This window comes from Acinonyx jubatus, chromosome F2, assembly GCF_027475565.1.
Source record: "Acinonyx jubatus isolate Ajub_Pintada_27869175 chromosome F2, VMU_Ajub_asm_v1.0, whole genome shotgun sequence".
NCBI lineage: Eukaryota > Metazoa > Chordata > Mammalia > Carnivora > Felidae > Acinonyx > Acinonyx jubatus.
Genome location: NC_069394.1, coordinates 48,980,258 through 48,992,132, shown reverse-complemented (window position 1 = coordinate 48,992,132; position 11,875 = coordinate 48,980,258). Strand labels below are relative to the sequence as shown.

Here is an 11,875-nt window from a genome sequence, read left to right as displayed (position 1 = left end):
ATTATGACATCATTAAACCTTTACTTGAAAAGATAAGCATAGGAGCACACGATTATACAGAATATCTACCACATATATACAATAGACATAACCTCAAGTGCATTAATAGTAGTAATATGCTAACATGTCTAGGGAATGATGAGTTTGTTTTATAATTTATTTAATTGTAAGTTTGTATTGAATTGAACTGTATAAAATTACTGATATGCAACCATATATATATTTTTGATCTACACAAGTTGTAAGTTCAAATGATTCAACCTAAAATGTACTCAGGTAGTTTGGGGATGGTGGAATTATTGGGGGAGGGTTGGATAATGATGATGGTGATAAAAAGAACCTCTATTTACTAAATACTGTGCTAACTCAAGTTTGGCTCTCTGATTTTCAATAACTAAAGCGGAATTTCTTGTGATTCAATCTTATCTAGCTTCTCCCAGTTTGAACATACTGAGACAGAGATCAGGAAATTTCTGGCACTTTAAATTCAATTAAGAATTTGACACAATATATATATGAAAGTGAAATACTATCTATGTAAAATAGTGTTCAGGATATTTGACACAATTTTTGAGCTAAGTATAGGAGAGAACAAGCACTCTTTTTTGGAGCATGAAACTCAATAATTAAGTCCTGGCTTAATTAACTACTTACTGTATTATGAACTGTACATTTTGAACTGCCTCATGGATTCTGAGATCTGGTTTCTTATCTGTGATTTGGGTAATAATACTATCTGCCTAATTTATATGTTCTAGTAATCATGAGATTTAAATGGGAAAAAGAAAATAAAGAGCACCTTATAAACGGTCCAATTTTATAAAGGTAGTGGCTTATTATAGAATCACAGCTCTGTGTATTTGCCTCCAGGATTGTTTTCTGGGCTCGGATCCCAGACAAGGGGCTAGGGGAAGGGGGGAGGTGGGGTGGGGGAAAACAGCTATCAGGCTTTGCTATGCGAAGACATTACTAAACATTTGTTTTACAGTAAACAACTGCATTGCTGAATTAGCTTCTCAGGATCCTTCAGACTGCCTGCTCACACCTGATCTATTTACAAAACTTAATTTTTAAAAGAGAAAAAAAGCCCTCTCCTCTTTCTGCCCCTTACTCGTGTTCTTTCTTTCTCTCTCTCAAGAAAGAAAGAAAGAAAGAAAGAAAGAAAGAAAGAAAGAAAGAAAGAAAGAAGAAAAACAAGAAAAAAACCCCTCTCTTTCTTCATATTAATAATCTTCAAGAAATTGAGGACAAATGTAATTTACAATTGAAAGCTCACAGGCTCCGAGGGAGGGAGGAATGTTTACCAAACATTCAGGTGTTTCAGGCCTTCCAGCGGCACAGCTGGGAGGGGGACCCTCCCTTTGAGAGGGATAGAGCAGAGCCCTGACCCTCCCTGTCTCCTACTCTCCATGGTTTGCTTCCAGGGTTTACTCGAGTTATCCAGCTGATTCACTGTTGCTGTGAAAACAGGGCTGAGCAGGCTATTGAAAGCCACAGAAACCAGAAGAAACTAGTCATGAAAACCCTGACTATCAGCTGACAGATTTCTTCCTGAGAACTCATAATTGAGCATTTTTTTCCAGACTAGAGCAAATCTTCAGGAGCTGACCAGGATCCGGAGCTGTTTCAGCCCAACTTGGCTCTGATCTCTTTGGTCATGCTGGAGGGTGCCGAGTTCTACTTTAACGTGGACCATGGCTACCTGGAAGGCCTGGTGCGAGGGTGCAAGGCCAGCCTGTTGACCCAGCAGGACTACATCAACCTGGTCCAGTGCGAGACCCTGGAAGGTAAGAGCTGCTCTTCTCACCATGTAAAAAGGGGAAAAGGGAATGACACCTCCCATTGGGAGCTTAAAGAACCGACTGTGTTCCCATGGCCTGAGAGTCCAGAATAGGTTTTTATTCCCAGGGTCCAGACTTCAGGGGTCCATGAACTTGGAGGAGGAAAAAAAAAAAAAACAACTCCATCTTTATTTCCAATTTTCTGTAAGTGAAATTTAGCATTTCCTTTCATTATGAATGTAGGCAACAATCAGTGGTTAGTGCTTTGTCACCAATAGAAAGTCAATATTTTCATATCCCTATACAATTCTTGCAGATACTTTGAAATATTTATATTTTCACAATTTTGCACTTATACTAGGTATTACACTTACTCTTTAATCTTGATATTTAATGTCTTAGTAAGTATGTTTTACACATTTTAAAACATCTTGATAACTGTATTTTAACATCTTTTGTTCACTCGTAATCTTACGTATTTTCATCCTACATATTTATCAATAATATTTAGAGAAGGACTCAGCAAACTGCCCAGGGACAAATGCCCTCCCCACCCCCCAACAAAATGCTAAGAAACTTGGTTTAGAGAATTTTATTCTATACCTAGTTTATTAGTATAAATTGGTATGAGAGTTTATTTCAGGTTTTTACCTTTAACTGAAGCTTAAGAAAAAAGTCAAGAGATGAGCAAGTGGTGAGGCTAACCCTGGATTCAAAAGTACTGACTTTGACCCCTCCCGGGGCTAGGTAGGTGGCCTAAGGCTCAAAACCTGAGCCTCAGTGTCCTCATTTGTAAAATATGATGGTAAAGCCTGCTTTGCCTGCTTTGTTTGGAGAAATAAATGAGATAATACATGAGAAATGTGTTAGAAACTGAAGCACTAGGTAAATGAAAATGATCTTGTTTTAAGCACTTTATTGAGGTGTGATTGACATGCAAGAAACTGTACATATTTAATGTATACAACCTGATGAGATTAGCGGTAGGTATACATCCATGAAATCACCACAATCTATGCCATAAATCAACCATTACCTCCAAAACTTTCTTCCTGCCTGTTATTATTTGTGTGTGTGTGTGTGTGTGTGTGTGTGTGTGTGTGTGTGTGTGTACTACAAGGCTCTGTGCTATACAGATTTCTAGGACTTACTTATCTTGTGTTTCTAAAACTTTGCACCCTTTGACTAATACCTCCCCATTTCCCCTTTTCTCTGGAAATTATCTTTAAGCTACAATACTTTCAAAACTTTTCCAAAGATTTTCATCTATAAAACATTATTTTTATTATAAAAACAACTACACTAGTTCATTTTGAAATGTACTTATAAAATCAACACACGTCAATAATAAGGTGCTTTAAAACTTCCAGATTTTTCTAGAAAAAGCAAGAAAGCAATAAGGATCAAAACTGCTAGGAAGGGTATTGAAAGCAAAAACAAAACAAAAAACCTGAAGGTGACTTTGCTGAGTCTGAGGGTCCTGAGTCACTTGTTTGTAATTCTGACCAGTTAAAGCCAGAGTTAAGGCGGAGCTGCCCAAGTTGAGATTAACCTACTCCTTTCATTAGCAATGGAGACAGCTAGAAAAATCTTTCAGATGATAAATAATTCTGTAGGCTATGTATAATTACAATATAATCGCAAACCATAAATCACTTCAGCATATTAGGAGTTTGGTGACTGAAGAATGTTAATCATGTACAGAAACTCTGCATAAATATTGTGATAATTTTGTGTAGTGACTGACAGTCACCATACACTTATCGCGGTGAGCATTTTGTAATGTATATCATTGGGTTGTTTTGTTTTGTTTTTTAAAGTTTATTTATTTTTGAGAGAGAAAGAGACCAGGAGCAGGGGCAGAGAGAGAGAGGGAGAGACAGAATCCCAAGCTGGCTCTACACTGTCAGTGCAGAGTCCAACACGAGTCTTGAACCCACAAACTGTGAGATCATGACCTGAGCCGAAATCAAGAGTCAGATGCTTAACCAACTGAGCCACCCAGGTACCCCGATAATTGTCGAATCACTGTGTTGTACACCTGAAATTAATATAATGTATGTCAACTATACTTGAATAAAAAAAGAAAATGTGCTTAAGTTGAAGTAGAAAAAGTGAATGAACACAAGGCAGAATGAGTGTTTCTAACAGAAGCCACTTCAATGAATTCTTTTTAGTTTTCAGTCAAGCTTTTACTTTTTTAAGATTATTTATTTACCTATTTTAAGTAATCTCTACACCCAAAGTGGGGCCCAAACTCATGACCCCAAGATCAAGAGTCACACGCTCCTCTGACTGAGCCAGCCAAATGCCCCAGTCCAACTTTTAAATAAGCTAAAAAATGCAAATTTTAACACAAACAATACAAAAAATACCTAAAATATGATACAAAACCAGATTTAGCCAGTTCACTAAAGAATTCAGAAAGAAATCACCATCAGCTTCAATTTGGGAGGAAAAAATGGGTTTCGGATCCTTTCAAAGATCTAGAGAATGACTCTTAGAAAAACACACCCAGGTAAATGCACACAGAATTTTCCATGTAATATCAGGGGTCCTGGGCCACCCAAAGCCATCCTTACACCCTGGTTAAGAGATCCTGTCACATTTGGGGCGCCTGGGTGGCGCAGTCGGTTAAGCGTCCGACTTCAGCCGGGTCACGATCTCGCTGCCCGTGAGTTCGAGCCCCGCGTCAGGCTCTGGGCTGATGGCTCGGAGACTGGAGCCTGTTTCCGATTCTGTGTCTCCCTCTCTCTCTGCTCCTCCCCCGTTCATGCTCTGTCTCTCTCTGTCCCAAAAATAAAAAAAAAAAAAATTAAAAAAAAAAAAAGAGATCCTGTCACATCCATCAACACTTTGTTGTTCTTTTACCTCAGGTTTCTTTCTTTCCTCCTAATATATTTTTTTCAACCACTCATTTCATAACTATGTTTGAATCTGTGTGCCAATCTGTTTGGAGACCCCCAGGAGTGTCAAGTGTGGGTCATTAAACTACGGGTTATACTGGCTGCTGAGGAAATAAATCTAAATAAGGATTTCATGTCTGCAGTTAACAGTTGAGGATGCTGAGGCTTAGAATGGCTCTGTCTAACCTGACACTCTTGTCAGGGATGGAGTATAGACATATCCACAACTCTTTTTCCACTAAAATGTCTGTGCCTCCTGAGCACGAATTAAAGATAAATGATTATGCCTATGTTGATGTCAGCTCCTTTTTGATATGGATAATAATAAGGTCTGCCCTACCTGATTATTTCATAGGATGTTGGGAAATAAATAACTTGGGGAAAGCAATGCAGCTGTTGTATCTGCAAATACACTGAGAGAAACCGAACCATCTTCTGAGTTGATGAAGAGTTGAAGAGAAGGGTGCCTGGTGGGCTCAGTCAGTAGAGCACGTAACTCTTGATCTTGGAGTTGTAAGTTCGAGCCCTGCAATGGATGTAGAGATCACTTAAAAATAAAATCTTAAAAAAAAAAAAAGAGCTGAAGAAAAAAAAATCAAGGGCATTTATCAGGATCAATGTTAAGGACTTAAGGATTTCTGTTTACATTTGCACAAAATCTGCACTGTACCAATACAGGGAAAGAAGAGTGGATAAAACTGTCATTGTGGTACTATGTGCTGACACAGACACTTTCTGTAAAAGAAGAGCTAATTTGGCAGAGATTAAATTTGCCTTTAGTGTTATCAAGTCCTCTAGACGTCAAGAGTGTTCTGACATCAACAAATTGTTTTACACTTACTTAGAAAGAATATAAGGTTTCAGGTAAATTTAGAAGAGAAAATGAACATTGTCTAGAAAAACTTTAAAAAGTCCTAGAATTCATAATTGTGCTTAACTGCATATATAATTGTGCTAGTGTGACCAGAAATACTCATCTGTTCCAAGGTTTGCCCCTGACTAACAGTGACCTGAATCAGTTGCTAGGACACTCTGTGACTCTGCCGTTCCCAGAGATAGAAGGGGGAAGCTAGTTCACATGGCCTATCCCACTGGTAGTGCTGGAAGGCTGTACTACGTGGAAACTTTAAAGTCTTTAAAAGTGACTTTGCAGCAAAATAATAAAGTCAAAGTGGCATAAAATGTTCTTTTAAAGAATTAAAATTTTGGGGGGGCATCTGGGTGGCTCAATCAGTTAAGCTTCTGACTTTGGCTCAGGTCATGATCTCCTGGTCTGTGAGTTCAAGCCCCATGTCAGTCTCTGTGCTGACAGCTCAGGGACTAGAGCCTGCTTCAGATTCAGTGTCTCCTTCTCTCTCTGCCCCTCCCTGTCTCACACTCTGTCTCTCTTTCAAAAATAAATAAACACTTTAGGGGCGCCTGGGTGGCGCAGTCGGTTGGGCGTCCGACTTCAGCCAGGTCACGATCTCACGGTCCGGGAGTTCGAGCCCCGCGTCGGGCTCTGGGCTGATGGCCCAGAGCCTGGAGCCTGTTTCCGATTCTGTGTCTCCCTCCCCCGTTCATGCTCTGTCTCTCTCTGTTCCAAAAATAAATAAACGTTGAAAAAAAAATTTAAAAAAATAAATAAATAAATAAACACTTTAAAAAATTTAAAGAATTAACACTTTTTAAAAAATTAAGACTTTTTTTAGAGCAGCTTTTAAGTTAATAGCAAAATTGAGAGGAAATTTTAAAGATTTCCCATATGCCTCTTGCCCGCATCCACTCACAGCTTCATCCGTTGTCCACATTCCCTACCGTAGCCTGTTATAATTGATGTTTCATCCGTTGTCCACATTCCCTACCGTAGCCTGTTATAATTGATGTTATAATTGATGAACCTACAACGACACATCATAATCACGGAGAGTCCATAGTTTGCATCAGGGTTCACTCTTGTTGTTATACATTCTATGGGTTTGGACAAATATATTGACATGTATCCATCATTATAGTATACAAAGTATTTTCATTGCCCTAAGAATCCTCTGCTCCACCTGTTCATTCCTCTCCCCCATCCCACTTCTGGCAACTGCGAATCTTTTTTGCTCTCTTGTAGTTTTCCCTTTTCCAGAATGTGATATAGTTAGAATTATACAGTAAGTAGCCTTTTCAGATTGGCTTCTTTCACTTAGTAACATGAATTTAAGTTTTCTCCATGTCTTATCATGGCAACACTGCTATTTTCGTCAGAATTTTTTATTTTATTTTTTTTTTAATTTTTTTTTCAAAGTTTATTTATTTTTGGGACAGAGAGAGACAGAGCATGAACGGGGGAGGGGCAGAGAGAGAGGGAGACACAGAATCGGAAACAGGCTCCAGGCTCTGAGCCATCAGCCCAGAGCCCGACGCGGGGCTCGAACTCACTGACCGCGAGATCGTGACCTGGCTGAAGTCGGACGCTTAACCGACTGCGCCACCCAGCCGCCCCCCCAAGAATTTTTTATTTTTTTAATTTTTTAACTTTATTTATTTTGAGAGAGCGCAAGTGGGGGAGGGGCAGAGAGACAAAGGGAGAGACAGATCCCAAGCAGGCTCCGCACCCCCACTGCAGAGCTCAATGTGGAGCTCAAACTCACGAGCTGTGAGATCATGACCCGAGCTGAAGTTGCACACCTAACCAACTGAGCCACCCGGGTGTCTCTCATTAGAATTTTTTAAATTACAAGTAAGACTTTTGCAAATATTCTTTCCTCTTCAAAAATGACAAGTTGGTAAAATTAATATTTTAGATCTCTAGAATTTAGTAATTCATATTTTCTAAAATTTTTGGTGAAAAGTGTCCACTGGCTCTCTGAATTAAACTTTTTCCTTTTTTGAAAAGTAATTTTTTGAAAGGGAATGAGGAAAGTTGATTATATCTCACCATTTAGAGGACATGACCTTCATTCCTTTCCAATAAAAATTAATTTAACAACAACATATTAAACATTTCTGGCTAGAGTCAAGGAAGTAAAATTAAACAAGATACAGTCCCTTCCCTAAAAGGGCTTCCACTCTGGTGAATAAAAATACTGAAAAAAAAGATCTTTAAGGGGGCCATTGGGCAGTACCTATCATAATTCCAAGTGCATATACACTTGGCCTGAGATTTCATATCGCATTGTTTAGAATAGCAAAAGATGGAAACAAATCAAATGTCCATCTGCAGGGAACTAATTAAACAAATTATGTAACATTCACATCACAGAATATTCTGCAGCTATTAAAAAAAAAAGCATGAGGACACTCTCTTAAGAGAACTGATACAAAAAGATCACCAAGATCTATTAAGGGAGGAAAGCAAGGGGAAGAATTATGTGTGGCATAGTACTCTTTAGTAAAAAGGCAGACAAATTTAAAAATATTTTTTCTATATGATGGTCTAGATACAAAGAAACTGAAAGGATATAACAGAAACTAAGAATAGTTTCTGGGAATGAGTGGGTGGGGTGGTGGATGACAAGTATGGGTGACCTTTTACTTTTTACCTGTATTTATACCTATCTATTTTTAAACATATATATATATATGTATATATATATATATATATGACTTAGTTCAAAAGGCTTTCTTCATGCTCCCTTAAATATTATTTGTGCCTCTAATTATAGCACTTTTTTCACCTTGTATTAAAAGTGCATATCCAATACCTTCACTTTCCTGTTCAAAAATAGTTCAATGGTTTTCACCATACAGGATAAACTTCACCCTTGGCTCAAAAGACTGGAGCAGTCTTGCTGATCTCTACCTTGTAAGCATTTCCTCAAAATCCTTCTACCTTTTGTAAAGCTATTCCTTCAGTCACAGATTCCATTCTCTATCCTGTTTGCCTGGAGAACAGTTATTCCTCTTTAAAGTCTCCACTCTGAGTTACTTCCTCTGTAAATTTTTTCCTCCTGTACCCCTATTGGAGTACAATTGACAAGCCTTAACTTTGTACTCTATTATGCCTTGTAACAGTCCTAATTCTGTGACACTTGCATAGATGCGTCATGCTGAGGGAGGACATTTGTCGCACTTGACTATCTCCTAGCTCCCTGAATTACCACAGTTAAGGGCTTAACTCGTAATTGAATAATGAATCCATCTCCTCCTATATTCTAAGCTTCTTAAGGGCAGAGCCTAACAATATGTGAGGCCACTGAGGTGTCAGTTAAATAGGTGGGGGGGGGGGGGGAATCCTTTCACAATGTATATGTGCATCAGATGTACACTTTATTGTTTTTTAAAGTTTATTCATTTTGACACAGAGACAGTGTGAGTGGGGGAGGGGCAGAGAGAGAGGGAGGGAGAATTCCATGCTGCCAGTGCAGAGCCCCACACAGGGCTGAAACTCACGAAACCATGAGATCATGATCTGAGCTGAAACCAAGAGTGGGACACTTAACCGACTGAGCCACTCAGGTGCCCCATCAAATGTACATTTTAAATACCTTAAAGTTTGCGGGACGCCTGGGTGGCTCAGTCGGTTGAGCTTCCGATTTTTGATTTCAGCTCAGGTCATGATCCCAGGGTCATGGGATTGAGCCCTGAGTGTGGAGATTTCTTATAATCCCCGCCCCCCCCCTCTCCCTTTGCTCTCTCCCGCTTACACACACACTCTCTCTAAAATAAATATCTTACAGTTTTATTTGTCAATTGTACTTCAATAAAGCTGAAATTTAAAAAAGAAATATCCATTTTTTTTTAAAAAAAGGGACAGCCTAAGGCTGTGTTTTGTATTGTAAGAATCTGAAAATTCACATTAGAAATATCTACGTGTTTGGGTTCAAGTCCTAGCACTTCCACTTTCTGGTTCTAGGATATTAAGCCAGCTGCTTAACTTTTAGCATGGTGTTTTCTTATCTGATACTTAGATGGTATCTCCCTGGCCTAATCCTAAATCATCAGGAGCATCAGAAATTCCTGAAAATGTTTTGTAAACTGCATATCATAAGAATTCCTGGGAAATCATAAGCACCTCCCTGAACTGTAGTGTATACACAACAAGAATCAGTTTCCCCTCTTTTGCTAGACTTTTGAATTCCTGAAATAATTCTTCCCATCTCATGGTTATGATTAATGGTATTTAGTATATGGTTCTATGTAGCTGATTCTGTTCTTCAGAGAGCACCAGTTTGTTTGGAAACATTCATTCTGGTGAATAAGAATCAAAATGTGGAGTTTCAACCTTGATAACATGGAATTGTATAATGAAGTGCTATATTGGTCTTGAGTTTGTTTGTTTTTTAGTTTTTAATTTTTTTTTAACTTACATCCAAATTAGTTAGCATATAGTGCAACAATGATTTCAGGAGTAGATTCCTTAATGCCCCTTACCCATTGAGCCCATCCCCCCTCCCACACCGCCTCCAGTAACCCTCTGTTTGGTCTCCATATTTATGAGTCTCTTATGTTTTATGCCCCTCCCTGTTTTTATATTATTTTTGTTTCCCTTCCTTTATGTTCATCTGTTTTGTCTCTTAAAGTTCTCATATGAGTGAAGTAATATGACATTTTTCTTTCTCTGACTGACTAATTTCATTTAGCATAATACCCTCCAGTTCTATCCACATAGTTGCAAATGGCAAGATTTCATTCTGTTTGATTGCCAAATAATACTCCATTGTATATATACATACCATATCTTCTTTATCCATTCATCCATCGATGGACATTTGGGCTCTTTCCATATTTGGCTATTGTTGATAGTGCTGCTATAAACATGGGGGTGCATGTGTCCTTTCGAAACAGCATACCTGTATCCCTAGGATAAATACCTAGTAGTGCAATTGCTGGGTCGTAGGGTAGTTCTATTTTTAGTTTTTTGAGGAACCTCCATACTGTTTTCCAGAGTGGCTGCACCAGCCTGAATTCCCATGGTCCTAAGTTTTTAATCACAATTTAAATCTACTAATATTTGAAGTTCATCTATGCAATAAAAATTGCATTAGGTGATGTGGAGAAATGATATACAATAAGATATTATTCATTCCCTAAACACTATCTAGCTGAAAGGATATCATAAATAAGTAAAAACAATTAAAATTTAAAGATACAAAAACAGTTGAAACCTATAAATAGCAGATATACTCAAAAGTGAAACAGATCTTCATGGCTATAGGCTAGGAAAATGCCAATGAGATGCAGGGAAGCAGTTTTGAGATGGTTGGGCACTGGGCTCCAGCAGGGAAAATTAATAAAATACAGATTCCTGTATTTAATAAAAGCATATAGGTGAGGAGTAAACCAGTTTGGCTGCAATACTAGAATACCTAGAGAAAAGGCTAGAATTTAGACTGGGAAAAATTTTGAAGGACCTTGGAGGTCTGATTATGGAGCTTTAGAAAAACTAATGAGGACAAGAGACATGTCTGAATCTTCAGTCAAATACTTGCAAGCATAGAAAACATGAACATGTTATTTCTCTGAGCCTCAGTTTCTTAATCTATGAAATGGGAAATTTTGGTAAGGCTGAGAGTTGATGTCCATTAAAACCATTCTGTCAGTGGCAAAACACTACAAATATTATGAAGGTCATTCTTAATCTCCCTACAACTTTCAGTGACTCCAAGATTCATATAGGAGCATTACAAAATCAAAATAATTATTAGTAAAGATTAAATTTGAGTCAGGGAGTACATGAGGAGGAAATGAACTTGGGAGAATCAATTTAAGAGCTCACCACAGTAATCTTGATGTCATGTGGCCATTCTAAACCAGGGGCACACAGAGTGGAAACCAGAGAGGACATTAAGGAACAATAAAGGGGAATTGGAGTAAGAAAGTACCAGAGAGGATTTGAAGTTTTATCACCGGGAGAATGGAAGTATATTAACAAAAATGGAGGGAGAAGTTCTGGTTTTATAGATACTGGTATATACAAATTAAAATCTGAGTAATTATAAGATGTGATGGCTGATGCCAATATATTGGCTGAGAATAGTCTGATTTAGAGAATAAAAACCAAAGTCTTTAGCGAAATGAATCAAATTATTTTTGAAATAGGTGGTAAAAGTGAGAAGAAAAAAGATAATATTAAGTAGTAGTTCCTATATGCTGGCTCTTCACCTACATCATCTTGTCTAATCCCCACAACAAACTAAAAGCACGAATTCTATATCCATTTTGCAGATGAAGAAACAATTCAAAAAGGTCAGATAACTTTTGTAAGTTCAGCTTCAGCAG

At 38.1% G+C, this 11,875-nt stretch overlaps 1 protein-coding gene across 1 annotated transcript in view; it reads left to right on the top strand.

The window, feature by feature from the left end:
• Positions 1 to 1,406: 1,406 nt before the first annotated feature.
• Positions 1,407 to 11,875, top strand: part of ATP6V0D2 (ATPase H+ transporting V0 subunit d2) — a 49,664-nt gene continuing 39,195 nt past the window's right edge. The window contains exon 1 of the mRNA XM_015074735.3: positions 1,407 to 1,787. Within this exon, the coding sequence (XP_014930221.1) occupies positions 1,658 to 1,787 (130 nt within the window). The 5' untranslated portion in view covers positions 1,407 to 1,657. The remainder of the gene's footprint in view (positions 1,788 to 11,875) is intronic.